Source organism: Mytilus californianus, unplaced genomic scaffold, assembly GCF_021869535.1.
Source record: "Mytilus californianus isolate M0D057914Y unplaced genomic scaffold, xbMytCali1.0.p SCAF_31, whole genome shotgun sequence".
Classification (NCBI taxonomy): Eukaryota; Metazoa; Mollusca; class Bivalvia; order Mytilida; family Mytilidae; genus Mytilus; species Mytilus californianus.
This window is the reverse complement of record NW_026262681.1, coordinates 924,478-948,604: the sequence shown is the minus strand read 5'-3', so window position 1 is coordinate 948,604 and position 24,127 is coordinate 924,478. Positions and strand designations below refer to the sequence as shown.

Below are 24,127 nucleotides of genomic sequence, written 5' to 3'. Positions count from 1 at the left end.
TTATCAAACGACATAAACATTTTGATGGATGTAAAGATAGACTGTTTAGGGCATCAGCTACTAGTTGGCGTAGCCTTATTAAAGAACCAGATCTAATGACATTAAACCATCATAGCCCTATTCCCCAACAAAAGTGAACCGGAATAAATAATGCAATGATCGTCTTTTTCTATACCAATTACAATGATCAATTATCATATAATTACATAATGATTGGATTTGGCAAAAAAAATAAGCGTACCGGATCTTTCAGGATTCTTTTCATGGTCATCAAAAAGCGGTACCCGATCTTTCACGATCAGAAATATCATTTTTTTTTCTATAAATATTTAATTTTTCAATCTTTGTGATTAAGCTACTACAAAATTATTTTAACAACCATTTGAAACAGTAACATAGAACGACCTTGTTCGGAGAATAGTATTTAAGTCATTCATTCATGTTTGTTACTAGTATCAATTTTGTGTCATTAATATGCTGATGAGCAATCTTCCTTTGGCTATGTAAAACCGGTGCAGTTTTAAAGCTAATTTCCTAATGCTTGTAGAGTAACACTTTGGTTGGCTTGCTTGATTTGTTTAAATAAACGTTTGCTCAAGCATTGTAATTAAGATTGACATCTGCAAACAATATAGATAGGCGGAGTTAAACCTGTATACATTATACTTAAATTTGATTGGAAGTTATCCTGGAGGTTAGGAACATTCAATTTTACATGTAAACAGGTTTAACTCCTATCTATATTGTTTGCAGATGTCAATTTTAATTACAATGCTTGAGAAAACAAAGCAAGCAAACCAACTAAAGTCTTACTCTACAAGCATTAAGAAATTAGCTCTAAACTTTGATATTTTTAGATACTGATCATTTTGACAGACAGTTTGATTTTTCCCCATTATTTGTCCTACCCACATTGCATGTGTCCTATCGATAAAGATTTCTTTCACGATCCAATATTTGACCTTACCGATCTAATCGCATTAATTTGACCATATATAGTTGCTTATCCTTTCACGATAATTTTTCTCGAAATGACGAATGACCGTCTTGTCATTTGATGTGTTGTGATTATAAGGGGAAAGGAAGAAGATTAAGCTTATAATATTTTGCCAAGATTTTGGTATGTCCATCGTTGATTGTTTAAAGCAATGAGCAAATTCATACAATGTGTACTGCCGTTTATTGATATCGGGGAATAAACGATAAAAAAATGTGACAAAAAAAACTTGCTTGTTCGAAACTGTCATGCTAGTCCCGGGCAGTGTTTGAAAGATTGGCTGCCTAAATCATGTAAAGGTATTACAATAACATACAATTAATCAGCTACGGTCCATTGGAGTCTTTTACACACATTTATTTCTGAACTAATGTTAAATTTTATTTCAGATTTGAAGAAAACGATTTATCTTAACTAAAAGGGTCAGTCACAATGTTGGCGATTTTGGTTATCTGACGCCCGTCGTGTTTATATTCATTGACAAGCTTATCCCATATTTAAAGAGGGTATCATCCTGAACACGCATAAAATAGTTGCCACTGGACGTTAAGCAACCAACAATCAATCAATTAAAGGGGGTAGTAAAAAGGGGGATATGTGCACAGACAAACGGGAAATACGATAAACGAATATAAAAAAAATATATAGCTTACGCGTTACTTTCCCCCCAATTTGCAATTTGTAGAAAACACTGAATAATGAGCTTCAATAACGTGAACATATGAATAACAATCGCCAACACGTTGCACGAAATTATCCCTTTACATCTCGCATATTTAATCCTGTTTGTTAACTTTAAATATTGCCTCATGGTTTACATCATAATAATATATAACCATTTCTATCTATGGAGTTAGAAATTAGAACATTTCTATTTATCTCGTCAAAAACTATATATTTATAACTATCAGACTGATATATTAACCCCTGATAAATGCTCGGTGGTAAACATTGACCGAGTTAAATCAGCGTTATTCGGTAGTTCAGTCGGGCTGTTAGTACATTGCATGAAAAAGATGTCAACGCGTGGTGAGTAGCACAACTTTTATATATTTACATATATTTTGTAATCGTCCTTTCTTTTAACATTCTAATATTTTCACGTGTTACTTAAAAACAAAACAATACCAGTAATCTTTTGTGATAAGGGATATAAGTGTAACATATTATCGGTCATCTAAAATTTGATAAGTTGTTCGACCCATATCTTAACCTGTTATTGTTTTAATTTCAGTGTTTTTTGTGTTATTTTTAACTTTCATTCAAGTGGTACAATATAGCAAATCGGAAACAAAATAAAAAATAATTCAAACATACACTGTGCTAATTTGTGTTGTGAAATTTGATAGTATTTTTGTAGATTTACCTTTGTAGTGTACACGGATATCGTATATCATTACTTGTGTGTTAATTGTGTTATAACACTTTTGTTATATTTGTACTACATAATACCAGTCACTGAGGTCTCTTCCGTCAAGTGGCATTATCTTTATCATTTCATTTAGAAATACATATTTACATGTAATGAAGAAAAGGGAACAGAGAATATGAAACAAAATATCCAAACTAAAATAATTTTCCCGGTTGTATGGAATTAGTTGTGCTTAAAATTTCCACTTTCCTTCCCAAACAGGGTTTTGATTTTGGAATTGTAATCAGTTACCAGAATTCGAGGTCATTCGTTCAGAACAGTATATATATAATAGTCGAATTTTTGAAACACAACAGATTAAATTAATGAATTTAATCTTTAATCGTTTTATTAAAATATGAGCACAGTCCATTTTCTCCATATTTATATTTGTTTCTTTCTAGTTTGTATTTTTAGAGAAAAAAATTCTCATTTAACAGTTATATTGTTATGTATTTGAAATGAATTAGAATATAGATCTGCCGTATGCTGAATATTTTTTTACTTATTTAATAGTAATAAAGTAATATATATATAGACCCATATAGCCTAGGATGTATATATACGACATTATCTATATTTACAAGGGTACACCTAATACTTTGCCAAAGTTCATGATGATATAAATTACTATTAGATAAAACAAGTTCACTAATCCTATGTAAGGGTTATTAGTACATGTAATTTCATGTAAGGGTAATTTATTAGTACACGGTTGCTGTAATCCCATGTAAGGGTTATTAGTATACGTTGCTGTAATCCCATGTGAGGGTTATTAGTACACGGTTGCTGTAATCCCATGTACGGGTTATTAGTGCACGGTTGCTGTAATCCCATGTACGGGTTATTAGTACACGGTTGCTGTAATCCCATGTACGGGTTATTAGTATACGTTGCTGTAATCCCATGTAAGGGTTATTAGTACACGGTTGCTGTAATCCCATGTAAGGGTTATTAGGACACGGTTGCTGTAATCCCATGTACGGGTTATTAGTACACGGTTGCTGTAATCCCATGTACGGGTTATTAGTATACGTTGCTGTAATCCCATGTAAGGGTTATTAGTACACGGTTGCTGTAATCCCATGTAAGGGTTATTAGTACACGGTTGCTGTAATCCCACGTACGGGTTATTAGTACACGGTTGCTGTAATCCCATGTAAGGGTTATTAGTATACGTTGCTGTAATCCCATGTAAGGGTTATTAGTATACGTTGCTGTAATCCCATGTAAGGGTTATTAGTATACGTTGCTGTAATCCCATGTAAGGGTTATTAGTACACGGTTGACGTAATCCCATGTAAGGGTTATTAGTACACGGTTGCTGTAATCCCATGTAAGGGTTGTTAGTACACGGTTGCTGTAATCCCATGTACGGGTTATTAGTACACGGTTGCTGTAATCCCATGTACGGGTTATTAGTGCACGGTTGCTGTAATCCCATGTACGGGTTATTAGTACACGGTTGCTGTAATCCCATGTACGGGTTATTAGTATACGTTGCTGTAATCCCATGTAAGGGTTATTAGTACACGGTTGCTGTAATCCCATGTAAGGGTTATTAGGACACGGTTGCTGTAATCCCATGTACGGGTTATTAGTACACGGTTGCTGTAATCCCATGTACGGGTTATTAGTATACGTTGCTGTAATCCCATGTAAGGGTTATTAGTACACGGTTGCTGTAATCCCATGTAAGGGTTATTAGTACACGGTTGCTGTAATCCCACGTACGGGTTATTAGTACACGGTTGCTGTAATCCCATGTAAGGGTTATTAGTATACGTTGCTGTAATCCCATGTAAGGGTTATTAGTATACGTTGCTGTAATCCCATGTAAGGGTTATTAGTACACGGTTGACGTAATCCCATGTAAGGGTTATTAGTACACGGTTGCTGTAATCCCATGTACGGGTTATTAGTACACGGTTGCTGTAATCCCATGTAAGGGTTGTTAGTACACGGTTGCTGTAATCCCATGTACGGGTTATTAGTATACGTTGCTGTAATCCTATGTAATGGTTATTAGTACACGGATTCTGTAATTCCATGTAAGGGTTATAAGTATACGTTGCTGTAATTCCATGTTAGGGTTATTAGTACACGGTTGCTTTAATCCCATGTACGGGTTATTAGTACACGGTTGTTGTAATCCCGTGTAAGGGTTATTAGTACACGGTTGTTGTAATCCCATGTAAGGGTTAAAAGAACACGGTTGCTGTAATCCCATGTAAGGGTTATTAGTAGACAGTTGCTGTAATTCCATGTAAGGGTTATTAATACACGGTTGTTGTAATCCCGTGTAAGGGTTATTAGTACATGGTTGCTGTAATCCCGTATAAGGGTTATTAGAACACGGTTGTTGTAATCCCGTGTAAGGGTTATTAGTACACGGTTGTTGTAATTCCATGTAAGGGTTATTAGTACACGGTTGCTGTAATTCCATGTAAGGGTTATTAGTACACGGTTGTTGTAATCCCGTGTAAGGGTTATTAGTACACGGTTGCTGTAATCCCGTATAAGGGTTATTAGATCACGGTTGTTGTAATCCCGTGTAAGGGTTATTAGTACACGGTTGCTGTAATCCCATGTAAGGGTTATTCGTACACGGTTGCTTTAATCCCATGTACGGGTTATTAGTACACGGTTGTTGTAATCCCGTGTAAGGGTTATTAGTACACGGTTGTTGTAATCCCATGTAAGGGTTATTAGAACACGGTTGCTGTAATCCCATGTAAGGGCTATTAGTACACAGTTGCTGTAATTCCATGTAAGGGTTATTAGAACACGGTTGTTGTTATCCCGTGTAAGGGTTATTAGTACACGGTTGTTGTAATTCCATGTAAGGGTTATTAGTACACGGTTGCTGTAATTCCATGTACGGGTTATTAGTACACAGTTGCTGTAATTTCATGTAAGGGTTATTAATACACGGTTGTTGTAATCCCGTGTAAGGGTTATTAGTACACGGTTGCTGTAATCCCATGTAAGGGTTATTAGTACGATGTTGCTTTAATCCCATGTACGGGTTATTAGTTCACGATTGTTGTAATCCCGTGTGAGGGTTATTAGTACACGGTTGTTGTAATCCCATGTAAGGGTTATTAGAACACGGTTGCTGTAATCCCATGTAAGGGTTATTAGTACACGGTTGCTGTAATCCCACGTACGGGTTATTAGTACACGGTTGCTGTAATCCCATGTAAGGGTTATTAGTATACGTTGCTGTAATCCCATGTAAGGGTTATTAGTATACGTTGCTGTAATCCCATGTAAGGGTTATTAGTACACGGTTGACGTAATCCCATGTAAGGGTTATTAGTACACGGTTGCTGTAATCCCATGTACGGGTTATTAGTACACGGTTGCTGTAATCCCATGTAAGGGTTGTTAGTACACGGTTGCTGTAATCCCATGTACGGGTTATTAGTATACGTTGCTGTAATCCTATGTAATGGTTATTAGTACACGGATTCTGTAATTCCATGTAAGGGTTATTAGTATACGTTGCTGTAATTCCATGTTAGGGTTATTAGTACACGGTTGCTTTAATCCCATGTACGGGTTATTAGTACACGGTTGTTGTAATCCCGTGTAAGGGTTATTAGTACACGGTTGTTGTAATCCCATGTAAGGGTTAAAAGAACACGGTTGCTGTAATCCCATGTAAGGGTTATTAGTAGACAGTTGCTGTAATTCCATGTAAGGGTTATTAATACACGGTTGTTGTAATCCCGTGTAAGGGTTATTAGTACATGGTTGCTGTAATCCCGTATAAGGGTTATTAGAACACGGTTGTTGTAATCCCGTGTAAGGGTTATTAGTACACGGTTGTTGTAATTCCATGTAAGGGTTATTAGTACACGGTTGCTGTAATTCCATGTAAGGGTTATTAGTACACGGTTGTTGTAATCCCGTGTAAGGGTTATTAGTACACGGTTGCTGTAATCCCGTATAAGGGTTATTAGATCACGGTTGTTGTAATCCCGTGTAAGGGTTATTAGTACACGGTTGCTGTAATCCCATGTAAGGGTTATTCGTACACGGTTGCTTTAATCCCATGTACGGGTTATTAGTACACGGTTGTTGTAATCCCGTGTAAGGGTTATTAGTACACGGTTGTTGTAATCCCATGTAAGGGTTATTAGAACACGGTTGCTGTAATCCCATGTAAGGGCTATTAGTACACAGTTGCTGTAATTCCATGTAAGGGTTATTAGAACACGGTTGTTGTTATCCCGTGTAAGGGTTATTAGTACACGGTTGTTGTAATTCCATGTAAGGGTTATTAGTACACGGTTGCTGTAATTCCATGTACGGGTTATTAGTACACAGTTGCTGTAATTTCATGTAAGGGTTATTAATACACGGTTGTTGTAATCCCGTGTAAGGGTTATTAGTACACGGTTGCTGTAATCCCATGTAAGGGTTATTAGTACGATGTTGCTTTAATCCCATGTACGGGTTATTAGTTCACGATTGTTGTAATCCCGTGTGAGGGTTATTAGTACACGGTTGTTGTAATCCCATGTAAGGGTTATTAGAACACGGTTGCTGTAATCCCATGTAAGGGCTATTAGTACACAGTTGCTGTAATTCCATGTAAGGGTTATTAGAACACGGTTGCTGTAATCCCGTGTAAGGGTTATTAGTACACGGTTGTTGTAATTCCATGTAAGGGTTATAAGTACACGGTTGCTGTAATTCCATGTACGGGTTATTAGTACACAGTTGCTGTAATTCCATGTAAGGGTTATTAGTACACGGTTGTTGTAATCCCGTGTAAGGGTTATTAGTACACGGTTGCTGTAATCCCGTATAAGGGTTATTAGAACACGGTTGTTGTAATCCCGTGTAAGGGTTATTAGTACACGGTTGCTGTAATCCCATGTAAGGGTTATTAGTACACGGTTGCTTTAATCCAATGTACGGGTTATTAGTACACGGTTGTTGTAATCCCGTGTAAGGGTTATTAGTACACGGTTGTTGTAATCCCATGTAAGGGTTATTAGAACACGGTTGCTGTAATCCCATGTAAGGGCTATGAGTACACAGTTGCTGTAATTCCATGTAAGGGTTATTAGTACACGGTTGTTGTAATCCCGTGTAAGGGTTTAAGTACACATTTGCTGTAATCCCATGAAAGGGTTATTAGTACACGGTTGCTGTAATTCCATGTAAGGGTTATTAGTACACGGTTGTTGTAATCCCATGTAAGGGTTATTAGTACACGGTTGTTGTTATCCCGTGTAAGGGTTATTAGAACACGGTTGTTGTAATCCCGTGTAAGGGTTATTAATACACGGTTGTTGTAATCCCATGTAAGGGTTAATAGTACACGGTTGTTGTAATTCCATGTCAGGGTTATTAAAACACAGTTGCTGTAATCCCATGTGAGGGCTATTAGTACACTGTTGCTGTAATTCCATGGAAGGGTTATTAGTACACGGTTGTTGTAATCCCGTGTAAGGGTTATTAGTACACGGTTGTTGTAATCCCGTGTAAGGGTTATTAGAACACGGTTGTTGTAATCCCGTGTAAGGGTTATTAGTACACGGTTGTTGTAATCCCATGTAAGGGTTATTAGTACACGGTTGTTGTAATTCCATGTAAGGGTTATTAGAACACGATTGCTGTAATCCCATGTAAGGGCTATTAGTACACAGTTGCTGTAATTCCATGTAAGGGTTATTAGTACACGGTTGTTGTAATCCCGTGTAAGGGTTATTAGTACACGGTTGTTGTAATCCCATGTAAGGGTTAAAAGAACACGGTTGCTGTAATCCCATGTAAGGGTTATTAGTAGACAGTTGCTGTAATTCCATGTAAGGGTTATTAATACACGGTTGTTGTAATCCCGTGTAAGGGTTATTAGTACATGGTTGCTGTAATCCCGTATAAGGGTTATTAGAACACGGTTGTTGTAATCCCGTGTAAGGGTTATTAGTACACGGTTGTTGTAATTCAATGTAAGGGTTATTAGTACACGGTTGCTGTAATTCCATGTAAGGGTTATTAGTACACGGTTGCTGTAATCCCGTATAAGGGTTATTAGATCACGGTTGTTGTAATCCCGTGTAAGGGTTATTAGTACACGGTTGCTGTAATCCCATGTAAGGGTTATTCGTACACGGTTGCTTTAATCCCATGCACGGGTTATTAGTACACGGTTGTTGTAATCCCGTGTAAGGGTTATTAGTACACGGTTGTTGTAATCCCATGTAAGGGTTATTAGAACACGGTTGCTGTAATCCCATGTAAGGGCTATTAGTACACAGTTGCTGTAATTCCATGTAAGGGTTATTAGAACACGGTTGTTGTTATCCCGTGTAAGGGTTATTAGTACACGGTTGTTGTAATTCCATGTAAGGGTTATTAGTACACGGTTGCTGTAATTCCATGTACGGGTTATTAGTACACAGTTGCTGTAATTCCATGTAAGGGTTATTAGAACACGGTTGTTGTTATCCCGTGTAAGGGTTATTAGTACACGGTTGTTGTAATTCCATGTAAGGGTTATTAGTACACGGTTGCTGTAATTCCATGTACGGGTTATTAGTACACAGTTGCTGTAATTCCATGTAAGGGTTATTAATACACGGTTGTTGTAATTCCGTGTAAGGGTTATTAGTACACGGTTGCTGTAATCCCGTGTAAGGGTTATTAGTACACGGTTGTTGTAATTCCATGTCAGGGTTATTAAAACACAGTTGCTGTAATCCCATGTAAGGGCTATTAGTACACTGTTGCTGTAATTCCATGGAAGGGTTATTAGTACACGGTTGTTGTAATCCCGTGTAAGGGTTATTAGTACACGGTTGTTGTAATCCCGTGTAAGGGTTATTAGAACACGGTTGTTGTAATCCCGTGTAAGGGTTATTAGTACACGGTTGTTGTAATCCCATGTAAGGGTTATTAGTACACGGTTGTTGTAATTCCATGTAAGGGTTATTAGAACACGATTGCTGTAATCCCATGTAAGGGCTATTAGTACACAGTTGCTGTAATTCCATGTAAGGGTTATTAGTACACGGTTGTTGTAATCCCGTGTAAGGGTTATTAGTACACGGTTGTTGTAATCCCATGTAAGGGTTAAAAGAACACGGTTGCTGTAATCCCATGTAAGGGTTATTAGTAGACAGTTGCTGTAATTCCATGTAAGGGTTATTAATACACGGTTGTTGTAATCCCGTGTAAGGGTTATTAGTACACGGTTGTTGTAATTCCATGTAAGGGTTATTAGTACACGGTTGCTGTAATTCCATGTACGGGTTATTAGTACACAGTTGCTGTAATTCCATGTAAGGGTTATTAGTACACGGTTGTTGTAATCCCGTGTAAGGGTTATTAGTACACGGTTGCTGTAATCCCGTATAAGGGTTATTAGAACACGGTTGTTGTAATCCCGTGTAAGGGTTATTAGTACACGGTTGCTGTAATCCCATGTAAGGGTTATTAGTACACGGTTGCTTTAATCCCATGTACGGGTTATTAGTACACGGTTGTTGTAATCCCGTGTAAGGGTTATTAGTACACGGTTGTTGTAATCCCATGTAAGGGTTATTAGAACACGGTTGCTGTAATCCCATGTAAGGGCTATGAGTACACAGTTGCTGTAATTCCATGTAAGGGTTATTAGTACACGGTTGTTGTAATCCCGTGTAAGGGTTTAAGTACACATTTGCTGTAATCCCATGAAAGGGTTATTAGTACACGGTTGCTGTAATTCCATGTAAGGGTTATTAGTACACGGTTGTTGTAATCCCGTGTAAGGGTTATTAGAACACGGTTGTTGTAATCCTGTGTAAGGGTTATTAGTACACGGTTGTTGTAATCCCATGTAAGGGTTATTAGTACACGGTTGTTGTAATTCCATGTAAGGGTTATTAGAACACGATTGCTGTAATCCCATGTAAGGGCTATTAGTACACAGTTGCTGTAATTCCATGTAAGGGTTATTAGTACACGGTTGTTGTAATCCCGTGTAAGGGTAATTAGTACACGGTTGTTGTAATCCCGTGCAAGGGTTTAAGTACACATTTGCTGTAATCCCATGAAAGGGTTATTAGTACACGGTTGCTGTAATTTCATGTAAGGGTTATTAGTACACGGTTGTTGTAATCCCGTGTAAGGGTTATTAGTTCACGGTTGTTGTAATCCCGTGTAAGGGTTATTAGAACACGGTTGTTGTAATCCCGAGTAAGGGTTATTAGTACACGGTTGTTGTAATCCCATGTAAGGGTTAATAGTACACGGTTGTTGTAATTCCATGTAAGGGTTATTAGAACACGGTTGCTGTAATCCATGTAAGGGCTATTAGTACACAGTTGCTGTAATTCCATGTAAGGGTTATAAGTACACGGTTGTTGTAATCCCGTGTAAGGGTTATTAGTACACGGTTGTTGTAATCCCGTGTAAGGGTTATTAGTTCACGGTTGTTGTAATCCCGTGTAAGGGTTATTAGAACACGGTTGTTGTAATCCCGTGTAAGGGTTATTAGAACACGGTTGTTGTAATCCCGTGTAAGGGTTATTAGTACACGGTTGTTGTAATCTCATGTAAGGGTTAATAGTACACGGTTGTTGTAATTCCATGTAAGGGTTATTAGAACACGGTTGCTGTAATCCCATGTAAGGGCTATTAGTACACAGTTGCTGTAATTCCATGTAAGGGTTATTAGTACACGGTTGTTGTAATCCCGTGTAAGGGTTATTAGTACACGGTTGTTGTAATCCCGTGTAAGGGTTATTAGTACACGGTTGTTGTAATCCCGTGTAAGGGTTATTAGAACACGGTTGTTGTAATCCCGTGTAAGGGTTATTAGTACACGGTTGTTGTAATCCCATGTAAGGGTTGATAGAACACGGTTGTTGTAATTCCATGTAAGGGTTATTAGAACACGGTTGCTATAATCCCATGTAAGGGCTATTAGTACACAGTTGCTGTAATTCCATGTAAGGGTTATTAGTACACGGTTGTTGTAATCCCGTGTAAGGGTTATTAGTACACAGTTGTTGTAATTCCGTGTAAGGGTTATTAGAACACGGTTGTTGTAATGCCGCGTAAGGGTTATTAGTAAGGGTTAATAGAACACGGTTGTTGTAATTCCATGTAAGGGTTATTAGAACACGGTTGCTATAATCCCATGTAAGGGCTATTAGTACACAGTTGCTGTAATTCCATGTAAGGGTTATTAGTACACGGTTGTTGTAATCCCGTGTAAGGGTTATTAGTACACAGTTGTTGTAATCCCGTGTAAGGGTTATTAGTACACGGTTGTTGTAATCCCGTGTAAGGGTTATTAGAACACGGTTGTTGTAATGCCGCGTAAGGGTTATTAGTAAGGGTTAATAGTACACGGTTGTTGTAATCCCGTGTAAAGGTTATTAGTACACGGTTGTTGTAATCCTGTGAAAGGGTTATTAGAACACGGTTGCTGTATTTCCATGTAAGGGTTATTAGTACACGGTTGTTGTAATCCCATGTAAGGGTTAATAGTACACGGTTGTTGTAATCCCATGTAAGGGTTATTAGTACACGGTTATTGTAATCCCATGTACGGGTTTTTAGTACACGGTTGTTGTAATCCCGTGTAAGGGTTATTAGTACACGGTTGTTGTAATCCCATGTAAGGGTTATTAGTACACGGTTATTGTTATCTTGCGTAAGGGTTATTAGAACACGGTTGTTGTAAGGGAAAAAAACAAGGGTTTCCTGGTTAATGGGCAATTTAAATTGTCAAAAAAAGAAATTGTGGGGGGGGGGGGGGGGGCATTTTTTTTTTTCATTTCAGATTTCAGAAATTAAAAAGAAAATTTCTTCAAATATTTTTTTTTTTGACAAAAACTAAAAAAAAGGGGGGTAAATTTATTTTTTTGTTGGGGGGGGGGGGGGGGGGGGGGCGGAGGCTGTCAATTTGCAACAGCATAGTGTATTGCACTAAAGCAAAAACATTGAATATATACTAGTATTCAAATCATATAACCAATTCTAAGTTCTTTGACTACAGTTATTCGGTGTCAGAAACCTATAATGTGTCAAATATTTAATTACAATCCAAATTCAGACCTGTATCAAGCGCGAATATTGTGTCCATTTTCGCCCCAACTGTTCAGGGTTGGACCTCTACGGTCGTATCCAGCTGCGCTCAGCGACGCATTTTATTATCTTTCAATTTTTGTAGTTCTCCAGTTCTGGGACTTAAATGTCAGAAATACAGAGGACGAGCACAGCAAGCTCTCATGGATGTCACATGTTTTCTCTATATACACATTATGCCTAGATACATAACTATGTACACATATTCATAACGTGTGTGTGTTTTTTAAACATATTGTATTCTTCAATCCTTTTTTTTTCAATTCTTGACCCAGTTTAGCGTACCAAAAAGCATGATATGTATACATACTATTATCACTAATAATAATATTATGTAAACTAGTATAGAAAAAATGTATAGTATGTCATGAACGTGTGTGTCAGACTGTAAACAAGAAACTTTTCAAAGGTAACTTTATTAGTGCAAAATTATGCCCTTACAAGTTGAACTATTGTAAATACAAGTATTTCCTGAGTATGATGAATTATACCAAAGCTTTATACTTTGGGAAAATACTTTCATAATTGGTGTCTCAATAAGACAAAGTTTAATCTTCAACAAGGCAGTCTTACACATCCGTCTGAAATCAAACTATAAGGAATAAAGAACTCAGGTGTGTACAACTTTGTTGATAGCAATATGCATACGTTTAGTTAGTGCCTTCTTGTGAGCTAGCACGTTAAAAATTCTACTCAGCATGTCGGTCTAGTTCAAAGCAGGTTATATTCACAATTCATTAATATGTAAACGTCCTGAACATGTATGTAATATTTGTCGCTGGACGTTAAGAAGCCGCCAATCAATCTCTGATTATTCATGAAATCATTTTAAATTATATTTAAGGATTAGTTGAACGTTTGAAGAATGGAGAGTGTATCCTTAATGCTGAGGGTTACATGTGGGAATTTGAAAGAAGAGGATATCTTAAGGCAGGGGCTTTTATTCCAGAAGTTGTATTAGAAAAACCCGAACTTATACGGCAGATGCATTTAGAATTTGTACATGCAGGCACAGACGTTGTTGAGGCGTTTACTGTAAGTTTGATATAAATAGAAAGGAGACGTCAGCTAAAAAACATTGCAACTCCGCTACCCTTCACAAAAATTTAAAAAAAAACAACAAAAAAACATAACATGTATTAGATGTAGGCTTCTCATATCTGAGGGGCGTCAGCCCCGAAGATATGATGCGACTTCATCTGATTTACATAGAAGTAATAAATAAATATTATATCTTTTGTCTTGTTCTAAAAAGAGCTATTAGTTTTGATTAAACAGGAAAAGTGTCATTATCTCAAATTTTCCAAATGCAGTAACACTTTCAGAAGATGTTTTGTAGTTATGGATTTGAAATGAAACCGTTATCGCATCAATTATTACAGTCTGACATCAAATTGATGCCTTTGTATTGCAATATGAATTGCTGTACTATGTTGTCTTTTTCTGGTTTAAGTGTGAAAACCTGAACTTTTTGCTGATGAATGATAACACTTCTATGAAAATGAACAACAACAAAAAATCTAAACATGAAGAGATCATATAAGGTCTCCAACATGACATGCGTCTATTCCATATGACAAGCTCTAAATTAAGGCAAGAATAGTTAACCGATGTTCAAATATCGTATATCGATTAGTGAGAGGCAAATAAAGGTAACACACAGAAATTGAGAAATTGCTATGCATGCACCACCCGTCATGTGACTTCACACTCAGTAATAATGTTACAATCGGTTAAATTACAGATCAGACGACTATGCTAGGGCCGGTATCATGAAGCAATCTTAGTGCTTAAGATCATCTTAAGATCATCTTATCTGCTAAAAGTGTATCTTGAATTAATCTTAGTATGATTGACAGCCCTTAAAATGCATGTACCACTCGCAACCCTAAGAGTACTCTTTGCCCTTCTCGGAACGCTCTATTAGTTTTAATCTTAACGACTGGGTATCTCGAACGTCGGTAATCAACTTAAGATTGTCTTTGATTATTCTTAGCAAATTCTAAGTGTATCAGCATTCTTTTTTTATACTGAAAACTTAACAGAAAATTCCAAGAGTGGTCAGGGGCACCCCTATCTCTCTCTTAGTTGATAAACTAGCGCTTGCAATGTTCTTGCATGTGCGTTAAAGAGAAGAAAATAGGATAACCAAAGGGTCTTCAGAGATCGAACAAATCAATTGGTTTTCCTCTAGACGACCGTAAGATTGTCCGTGATTACAGAATCGGCAAATGTCCCTAGTAACAGCATTTAGTTCTGCTGAATAGCTGTTAGCATTGTTTCCAAATCATCTTTGTTAAAGTTGGCTTTTCTCATAAAAAATAAAGAGATGTGGTATGATTGACAATGAGACAACTATCTTCCAAAGTTTAAATGATGTTGACGTAAGCAATTATAGACAACTTTCAACAATGGGACAAGAAAAATGTCAAACAATTCATTGAGAAAACCAACGGCCTAATTTATAACAAAACAAAAAAAAATATGACAGACATAAACCAACGACAACCTGTCCACTAAACTACAGGCTACGACTTGGGACAGGCACGTAACGAATGTGGCGGGGTTAAACATGTTTGTGAGCGCTCAATCCTCCCCTAGTTGACAGCGGAGTTACAGCACAATGTGCATATATGTGTAAAACAATAACATTTAGTATGGTTTTAATTTACTGACAACAAAATCAATATTTAAACCAATACAAAAAAAATATATTCAAAGATCTAATTACACTCAGTGTTGAATTGGTAACCTTTAAGAATAAGTTTATTTAAAGGATTGATAAGTTTACCTAGATGGTATCTAGATTTCCGGGCTCGGTAAACAACATCACCGTAAAAGTTTTGCTGTGTTATTCCGTTTGAAATCTTTCTACAGGTACAGCCAAACCTTTTTAAATCAAATCTTTGTATCTATAGAAGAATTTAGTAAAGGTTTTAAATAATTTATGGTAACGAAATTCATGACTTAATAATTTACCAGTAATACATAGATTATGTTCCTTAAAATCTAAAACGTTACTACAGACACGGGCATACCGAACGAGTTGGGATATATAAACACCACAAGACGGTGGCAAAGGAACATCACCGTTCAAAAAAGAAAAATTAACAATAGGGAAAATGTTTGAAAATATTTCGTTAACACAAACATTTTTATAACGTAAACATAAAAATAAGGAGATATGGTATGATTGCCAATGAGACAAATATCGGCCAAAGTTCAAATGAAGTGGATATAAGTAGTTATAGGCAATCGTACGGCCTTTAGAAATGAAAAAAAAACCATACCGTATTGTCGGCTATAAAAGGCCCCCACATGAAAAACATAAAACAATTCAATTGAGTAAACTTATAACAAAACATTTTATGAAAAACACATATGACAGACACGAAACAACGACAACAATAAGAGAAAAAAAACGGCAACCCATGCTTTAATTACAGGCTTGGGACAGGCACATATAGAATGTGGCGGGGTTAAACATGTTTAAAGGCGCCAACCCTCCCCTCACCCTGGACAGTGGTGTAACAGTACAACATAGAATAAACTATAAAATTCAATTTTAATTTAAGTATGTTTTTCGAGCATTCTATTAAACGCACACATGAATTTTACTACCGATTTTTCTGCGAATTCTAATATTCTCTTAAAAAATCAAAGACTTCGGAAAAGTCGATAAGAGTGCCATCTTAACTCAAAGTCGTAGTTGTATACTAAGATAGGCGTTAAATTGTTAAGAGAAACCCACGAAGGGATTGGAGATACGCTCTTAGCACCATCGTAATGTTCTCGCAAAGCGTTCGTAAGTCTTCTCTTAAATGAAACTTAAGATAGGTTTTCATGATACTGGCCCCAGGTATCTAAAGATTTAAGACCGGGAAAATATGTAGCTAGTGAGTTGAAACACCGACACGTCGTATCTAAATCGCCCTAAGTCTAGATATGTTGTGAATAAATAACATAGAGACTACTAAGATCTGCCATCATTATCGAATTATAAAATTACAAAACACAATGATACAAGAAAGACAATTACTGAGGAGGTTCCGGAGTTTTTGAACGCACATGTGGCGAGAATAATCTAGAGTTTTGAGTGTGTAAACTTTCCGATTTTTTGTATGTCGATCAGCGAAAAAAAAAGTACATTATATGAACATAAAAAATGAGTTCACAGAAAAACCCACTTCATTCTATAGCATTATTGAGGCTATATCGTTTTTTGTAAGAAGAAATAGAAGGAATGGAAGTACTATATAGAATTTATTTCTGTTTGAATGAATCGAGAGATAGCTAAGTTCAAACAACAGCCTTGTTGGCTGCTTTTTGGGGTTTTTTTTCAACACCAAATGCTTTCCTGTAGTATTGTATTGAATTTCAGTCTTGCTATCGTTTTCGTTAAACGATTTTGTTAAAAGTTACTTTCGACATGTTTAATACGATAATCAAACAGGTTCAGTCATTTTATAAAGTTGAAAAAAACATCTACGACGTGAAGACTATAGCATTTGTTCACGTTGTTTTAGCTGAAATGCCTATTTTAAAACTATTTTTTAAAACCGTGAACTGTTCAGTTCAAGTCTTCATTTCGATTCTATTGTAAAAATTTCAGTATTATGGCCATAGGGAAAAGTTACGCTTAATTGGTCGTGAAGACGATTTAGAGAAACTCAATCGCATTGCCTTAAAAATAGCAAGAGAAGTTGCAGACGAAACTGGAACTCTGATGGCGGGAGGAATATGCAACACAGGCATATATGTAGCCGGGGATGAAGAAGCTAGCGACAAAATACGAGCAATGTTCAAGGTAAATCTGTCTTGAATACATTTTCAATTGGAACAGAATATAAATAATAATAGTAATAACTAATGAATAAATTACTGAATAGATGGACGAGTAAATAAATCAAATTAATAAATAAATAGACGCAAATAAAAATCGGAATTTCAAAGTAAATTCTGTAAACATCAAATATTAAGAAACTGAAATAAAGAAAATAAATGAATAGATCAAACCTGGAGTATACCAATAGCAAAATTATTAAAGTAAATAAGTAAGTATGTGTCTTCAATGAGATTTTTTTACGAAAGCATGTTTATTTGCGAAATTGTAGAAAAAATCTCGTTAAGGGCTGAATCACATTTTGTTTTATAGACCTTTGTAAAAATTCTGAAAAATATCTTTGACGTATATAATATTATTTACTTCTTTTCCTAGGTTTCATTGAACTTATTGTACTGACTCTGAGCGAAACTATTGCATGGCGAAATAACCATGTATTTCTTTTTTAACTTACATTTTGGTCACCCTCAAAAGCCATTGTTCAACCTTATATAATAAATCTATATTGAACCCGAACCCATGTCAGAACTGCTAACATACACCTTATGGTCCCGACTGTCTTGATAATAAAATGACATTAACGGGGCCAGTCTGGATTGGGTTTACAGAATAATGGGCCAAATCTACAGAAAATGATCCCCAAAAAATAAAGAATAGAGAAAAACAGGCCAATAAAATAGAGAATAATGGGGCGCTAAAATAATGAAGAATTAAGATTAATGGTAACAAGATATAAAGAATAGAGAAAAATGACCTAAAAATTAAAGTATACAGAAATAAAGTCTAGTACACGAGATCGACAGTATTATTTACATTTCAAGGAACAAGTAGAATGGGCAGTAGAAGAGAAAGCAGACTTCATCATCGGAGAGACTTTCAACGACCTAGGAGAGGGCCTGTTAGCATTAGAAGCAATAAAAAAATACGGCAATGGTTTGTATTGTTTTAAAAGCTATCATTATATGTTAAAACAAAATGCACATGTATTAATTTGAACTATTTGTAAATCTCGAACCTTAGCATTATCTAAAATTTCAAACATAGTAACTGATTATATACGTTTTGTTTTTGCATTTCCTGGCCCAAAGGGCTAGTATGAACTATTGCCAACACTTGTCGTCTGACTGTTAACTTTTACAAAAATCCTTTCCTCTGAATCTTCTTGACCAATTGGAACAACCGTTAGCCACATTCATCCTTAGAGTATCTTGTTAAAAAATATGGCCGATGATCCCATCTGCAAACCAGCATGGCTACAATGGCTAAGTCATGAAACTATAATAGATAGAAAGAAACTTTAAAACCCAAAAATTATCTACAAGAGAGATCAAGATCTGCAAATGAGTCATTTGATATGAAAACGTTAATCGACTCTGTTGGCCCTACATCACAGTTTTAACTCATTTAAAAAAAATCATGTTGCTTTTTATTTTGAAAACTATATTAAATGGATAAACAACACCACAGTCCACCAAAAACCATCAGCAAGACAAGTTCTCATTGTACACCAATTTTCTTGTTGAACTGTGAATCAGCTTTATGCAAAAGTGCGAGGTGAACGGTACAAGCTCCTTGGAGCCGCTAGTTTAGAAATGCCAATGTTTACTGAATGTATATGTTACAGTACAAATTATGATTCAGTATGAATCGGAATCAAAGTACTATTGTAGTTGTAATTTATATTAGTAGAAATTTAAATTCTTATTTATACTAATTTAAATCCAGTGCAAGTCAGAATTCCAATATATGCTAATAGATTTCTACATTTTCTCCTAAATCGTATCAATTGACGTAAATGCCATAGGATGGGTATCTTGTTTGTTATTTCTAGAGAATGTTAAAATAAGTTGACAGTAAGAAACTGAAATCATCTACATCTATCTAGGTCGTTAACTTTTAAAAGGTCGTTGACCAATCGCACAGGTATATTAATATATACATTACATCGTCTATCATTCATAGCTCGTTAAAACTTGTTTTATCATCCATCCGTGTCAACTTCTTTACTTACATAGAAGTGTTATCATTTATCAACAAAAAGTTCAGATTTTGGAAATTGAACCTGAAAAAGATAAGATAGTACGGCGATTCAAATTGCCATATAAAAGAAGTGATAAGGTATTAATTTGATAGAAAAATAGACGCAATTAACATTTCATTCCAAATCCATAACTACAAAACATCTTCTGAAAGTGTTACTGCATCTGGAAAATTTGAGATAATGTCACTTTTCCTGTTTTATCAAACTAATAGCTCTTTTAAGAACAAGAGAAAAGATAAAACATTTATTTATTACTTCTTTGTAAATCAGATGTAAGTGACAGTTCTCTAGGTATGTCCCTTTATAACGTTTTATGCAAGCGGGGGCATAATCTGTGTCCCATGGACACATTCTCCCTTTATTTCTATATACTTTTGAGCAAAAGTTCAGTTTATCATTTTGTATTATTCACAGAAACTCATTAAGATACTTATTTCGTCCAAAAAAGGAATACACAAAAGGGACAATAAAAACCCATAACTCGGGGGAAACTTAGACACACCTCTTGGCCAAAAATCGACCAAAAGTACAAAACAAAACACACAAAACTGAAGATACAGCAACACGAACCCCGCCAAACACTGGGGTGAACTCAGGGCTCCAGAAGGGTAGGCAGTTCCTGTCCCATTAGTGTCATTTGTGGTGCTAGTACGTGTTGCTAATACCAACTTAATGTCACAAATCGGCATATTTGTTATATTAAACTATTTTGTTTTGTCGAAAACAAAAAAAGAGGTAAATATTTTTTTTCTAAATAGTAATGTACTGCAAATCTTTTAGGTGTACCCGCAGTAATAACTCTTACACCATATATTCCTGATGAAACAACTGACGATGTACCATTGCCGGAAGCTTGTCGTCGTCTTGAAGAGGCTGGCGCAGATGTCGTTGGGATTAATTGTGGCAGAGGTCCCAGAACTATGCTTCCATTGTTACGAGAAATTAAAAAGGTTTGTCAGGTGAGTATCCTATAAATATTATTTTGTTCAAAGTTATTTTATGTTGTGCTGTTATAACACTGTCCAAGGTTGTGGGAAGGTTTGGCGCCCGCAAACCGGTTAAACCCCGTCACATTCTATATGTGCCTGTCCCAAGTCCGGAGTCTTTCATTGAGTGGTCGTTTGTTGCTGTTGTCATATTTGTTTTTCGTTTATTGTCGACTCCTTATTAGAGTTATTGCCATGACGAATTTAAACAATTTTTTGCGTTTTTGCCTTAGATCTTTAAAATTATAATAGTTAGATAGAAATTTAAAGAAGCAAAAATGATCAGCAAGACCAGATCTACAATTAAGACAATTATGGAGGAAATCGTCTGACGACTCCTTTTTGGAGTTATTACCCTTTTATGACGATTTTTACCATTTTTTTGCGTTTTGCCTTTAATGATAAAAGTTATTATAGATAAATAGACACTTTTAATCACAAAAATGATCAGCAAGGCAAATTCTACAGAAAAATTGGTACCGTTTATGTTATTACTACCACTGGATCGATACCTCTGCTGGTCGACTGATAGTCCCCGAGGGTATCACCATCCCAGTAGCCAGTACCTCGGTACTGTCATGAAAATACGGATTTTGTGTTATAAAAATTTGCTGTTACAAAATATTTTGAAATTATCTAAAATTAAAGAATGTATCTCCCTCATGCAAAGCTCTGATTCCTTGCCCAGCTTTGGCTTTACTTTTTTGTCCTTTTTGGTTTATAGCTCTTCATCCTTTTAATAAGCTTTGGATTTTCAAATATTTTGGCCTCGATCATCACTGAAGAGACATTGATTGTCGTAATGCGCATCTGGTGCAGAAAAATTGGTACCGTCTATGTTATTACTACCACTGGGTCGATACCTCTGCTGGTGGACTGATAGTCACCGAGGATATCACAATCCTAGTAGACAGTACTTCGGTACTGGCATGAAAATACGGATTTTGTGTTATTAAAATTTGCTGTTACAAAATGTTTGAAATTATTTTAAATTAAGGAATGTATCTCTCGCATGCAAAGATCTGATTCCTTGCCCGGCTTTGGCTATACTTTTTTGTCCTTTTTGGTTTATAGCTCTTCGTCCTTTTAATAAGCTTTGGATTTTAAAATATTTTGGCCTCGAGCATCACCGAAGAGACATTAATTGTCGAAATACGCATCTGGTGCAGAAAAATTGGTACCGTTTTACTTTATGTTATTACTACTAACAAGTCAATTTTTGCCGATATAGTTAGTAAACTGTCATTCTTCACAGGAGTGATTTCTAATAAATGAGGATTTTTTTACCCTCTTTTGTGTTTTGAGCAAAAACTAATGAAGACAGAAAGAAACTAAACAGACTAAATGATCTGCAATACAAGATCAACAAAACAGAGATTTATGTCATGAATTTTATTCTTGTCGACAATGTTGGAGAGTGTCTATTGTTGAATATGCACATAGACCAAGGTGAGCGACACAGGCTCTTTAGAGCCTCTAATTACATTCACTCTCAATATAGGAGATCGCGGATATCTTCATTTAACCAATAATCTTCATAAAATCATTAAAAGACGTGAGCTTGACCTTGACAGAATATATTCCAAAGAACTACCGACAATACTAACCGTGGGAATATGTTCTCATATTCTCGATGAAGTTTGACAAATATAATGTGTTTTAGCCAGTTGTCATAATGGAAATATGTTGATTGACAGATGTTTTGTAATATCACGTGAACTTGACCTTGACGGAATGATATCCCAAAAAAGACCTATTATGACTATATGTATGTTGGGAATATGTTCTCATTGCGGTGAAGTTTTACAAATATGATTTGTTCACATGTACGACATTTGTCGTAGAGCAATTTAATACAACAGTTGGTTTTTTAAAGTGTCAAGTTTTGTAAAACATCAAAGCCAATGATCAATACAATGTACATCAGATTTTTCTGGCATCTGTAGTCAGCACTTTTGTGTTGACATGAATTATAATTGATATTGTCATATTTTTAAATTAACTGTTTACAAAACTTTAAATTGTTGGAAATACTAAGGTTTTTCTACCCCAGGAATATATTACCTCGGCTGTATTTCGCAAAACATTTCGGAAATTTTGGCCCTCAATGCTCAAGCGTCACTGATGAATCTTTTGTAGGCGCATCGCGCGTCTGGTGTACAAAATTATAGGCCAGATATCTTTGATAATTTTTTTTCTGAACTTCTTCATGTATAGTCAATCGTCGCTTCAAACGAGATGCTTCTTGGTTCTTATATGTTATGCTATAGTACTGTTTCAAATCCAAAAGTTCTAGCTTAATTTGTCATTTACAATTATTTAAGTGAAAAAATGAAAATATTTTAGGGTCCAGTAGCTGCAATGCCGGTACCTTTCCGCACAACAGATGACCATCGAACATTTCAGTCCTTATTGGACCCGGAAACAGGTTTGTGCATTAGGCATGACAAAGATATATAAAAATGTAAAGGAAGTAAACCAAATTTCCTGTCTATTTTGGGGAATTTTCCTAAAATCTTGCATCTTGATGTTTGTTAAGGTTCTAACACCATAACACATTTCTTATCATTTAGTTAAACCATGAATATTTACAAATGTTTTATAATTGCAATATTGATTGATTTAAATATCTTGGAAAAGAAAGGAGATATCAAATCAAATTTAAAAGTTTGTGAAAAGCCTATCTATGTATTGTCTTCCAAGTAAAGTTTGATCCAAGTGTGTTTCTGGTGTCTTTTAAAATTTGTGAAATTTTCAATATTCTACAAGTCTATCAAAAAATGTGTTCAGCAGCTTTGTGTAGCATAACTATACTGATATTTTTTTTAAATGTTTGAATAGTTAAAAGATCATGTAGATTTCAACATATGTTTTCGATTTTAACTTTCTGAGTGAAACTAATACAGCTTAGATTGGACATATTACCACTTACTCTTAGAGATGTCTGTTATGTAAACATTGAGCAAAAGACTGACTTTTTTGTTAACGTTGGTAAATGGTCTGATGCATCAATTATTTGTTAGATACAAATGTTATTGAAACTTTAAAGAACAATGTGTTAATTTAGACTGATAGTTTTATGTGTATTGTCATAACCTAATAGAAACAAGTTTTTATTACTATGAATATTTTTTTTTTCATTACCCTTCCTTACAGCTTTCTTGTGCATACAAATGTATATAATTTTGCACACATTATGTAAGATTATTTACGTCTCTTGTAGGTAAATCTTTGTATCCACTAGATTTAGCTTGTGCCATGTGTAGCCGTTCAGACATTCGACAGTTCGCAACTGAAGCAAAAGAAATTGGAATACAATATATAGGATTATGTTGCGGAAATGCACCAAATTATTTCCGAGAATTAGCACAAGTTTATGGAAGACAGCCAGAAGCATCAAAGTATTCACCCGACATATCTCAAAGCTTTATTTTTGGGGAAAAAATTAGTAAAAAATATTCAAGCTCTGACAAGCTAAGGCAGTACATGGTTTCAGGAAAAAGCACCAAATAAGCTATGATTTAAATATTAATGATTTTAGTTTGATGATTACTGCACCTGTTCACTGCATTTTGGTTAGACGAGTTATTGACTATGCATATCATTTGTAATATGTATAACAGTCTATATAACCTGCACTACATATTTTGTTGAATGTCAAATATATACAAATAGAAATGAATAAAATTTAACGTTCAGAATGCTGTCAGGTTTTATTATTTGATATTTTTTTTAATTACACCGAACATTT

General features: G+C 35.6%; 1 protein-coding gene across 1 annotated transcript; it reads left to right on the top strand.

Annotated features, from left to right (window-relative positions):
* The first annotated feature begins 1,898 nt into the window (after positions 1-1,898).
* LOC127736458 (betaine--homocysteine S-methyltransferase 1-like) lies at positions 1,899-24,080 on the top strand. Its single transcript, XM_052247005.1, has 7 exons — positions 1,899-2,026; positions 13,351-13,541; positions 17,119-17,313; positions 18,171-18,282; positions 20,171-20,349; positions 22,723-22,804; positions 23,600-24,080. The coding sequence occupies exons 1-7, from the start codon at positions 2,005-2,007 to the stop codon at positions 23,887-23,889; spliced, it is 1,071 nt and encodes a 356-aa protein (XP_052102965.1). The 5' UTR covers positions 1,899-2,004; the 3' UTR covers positions 23,890-24,080.
* Positions 24,081-24,127: the final 47 nt, after the last annotated feature.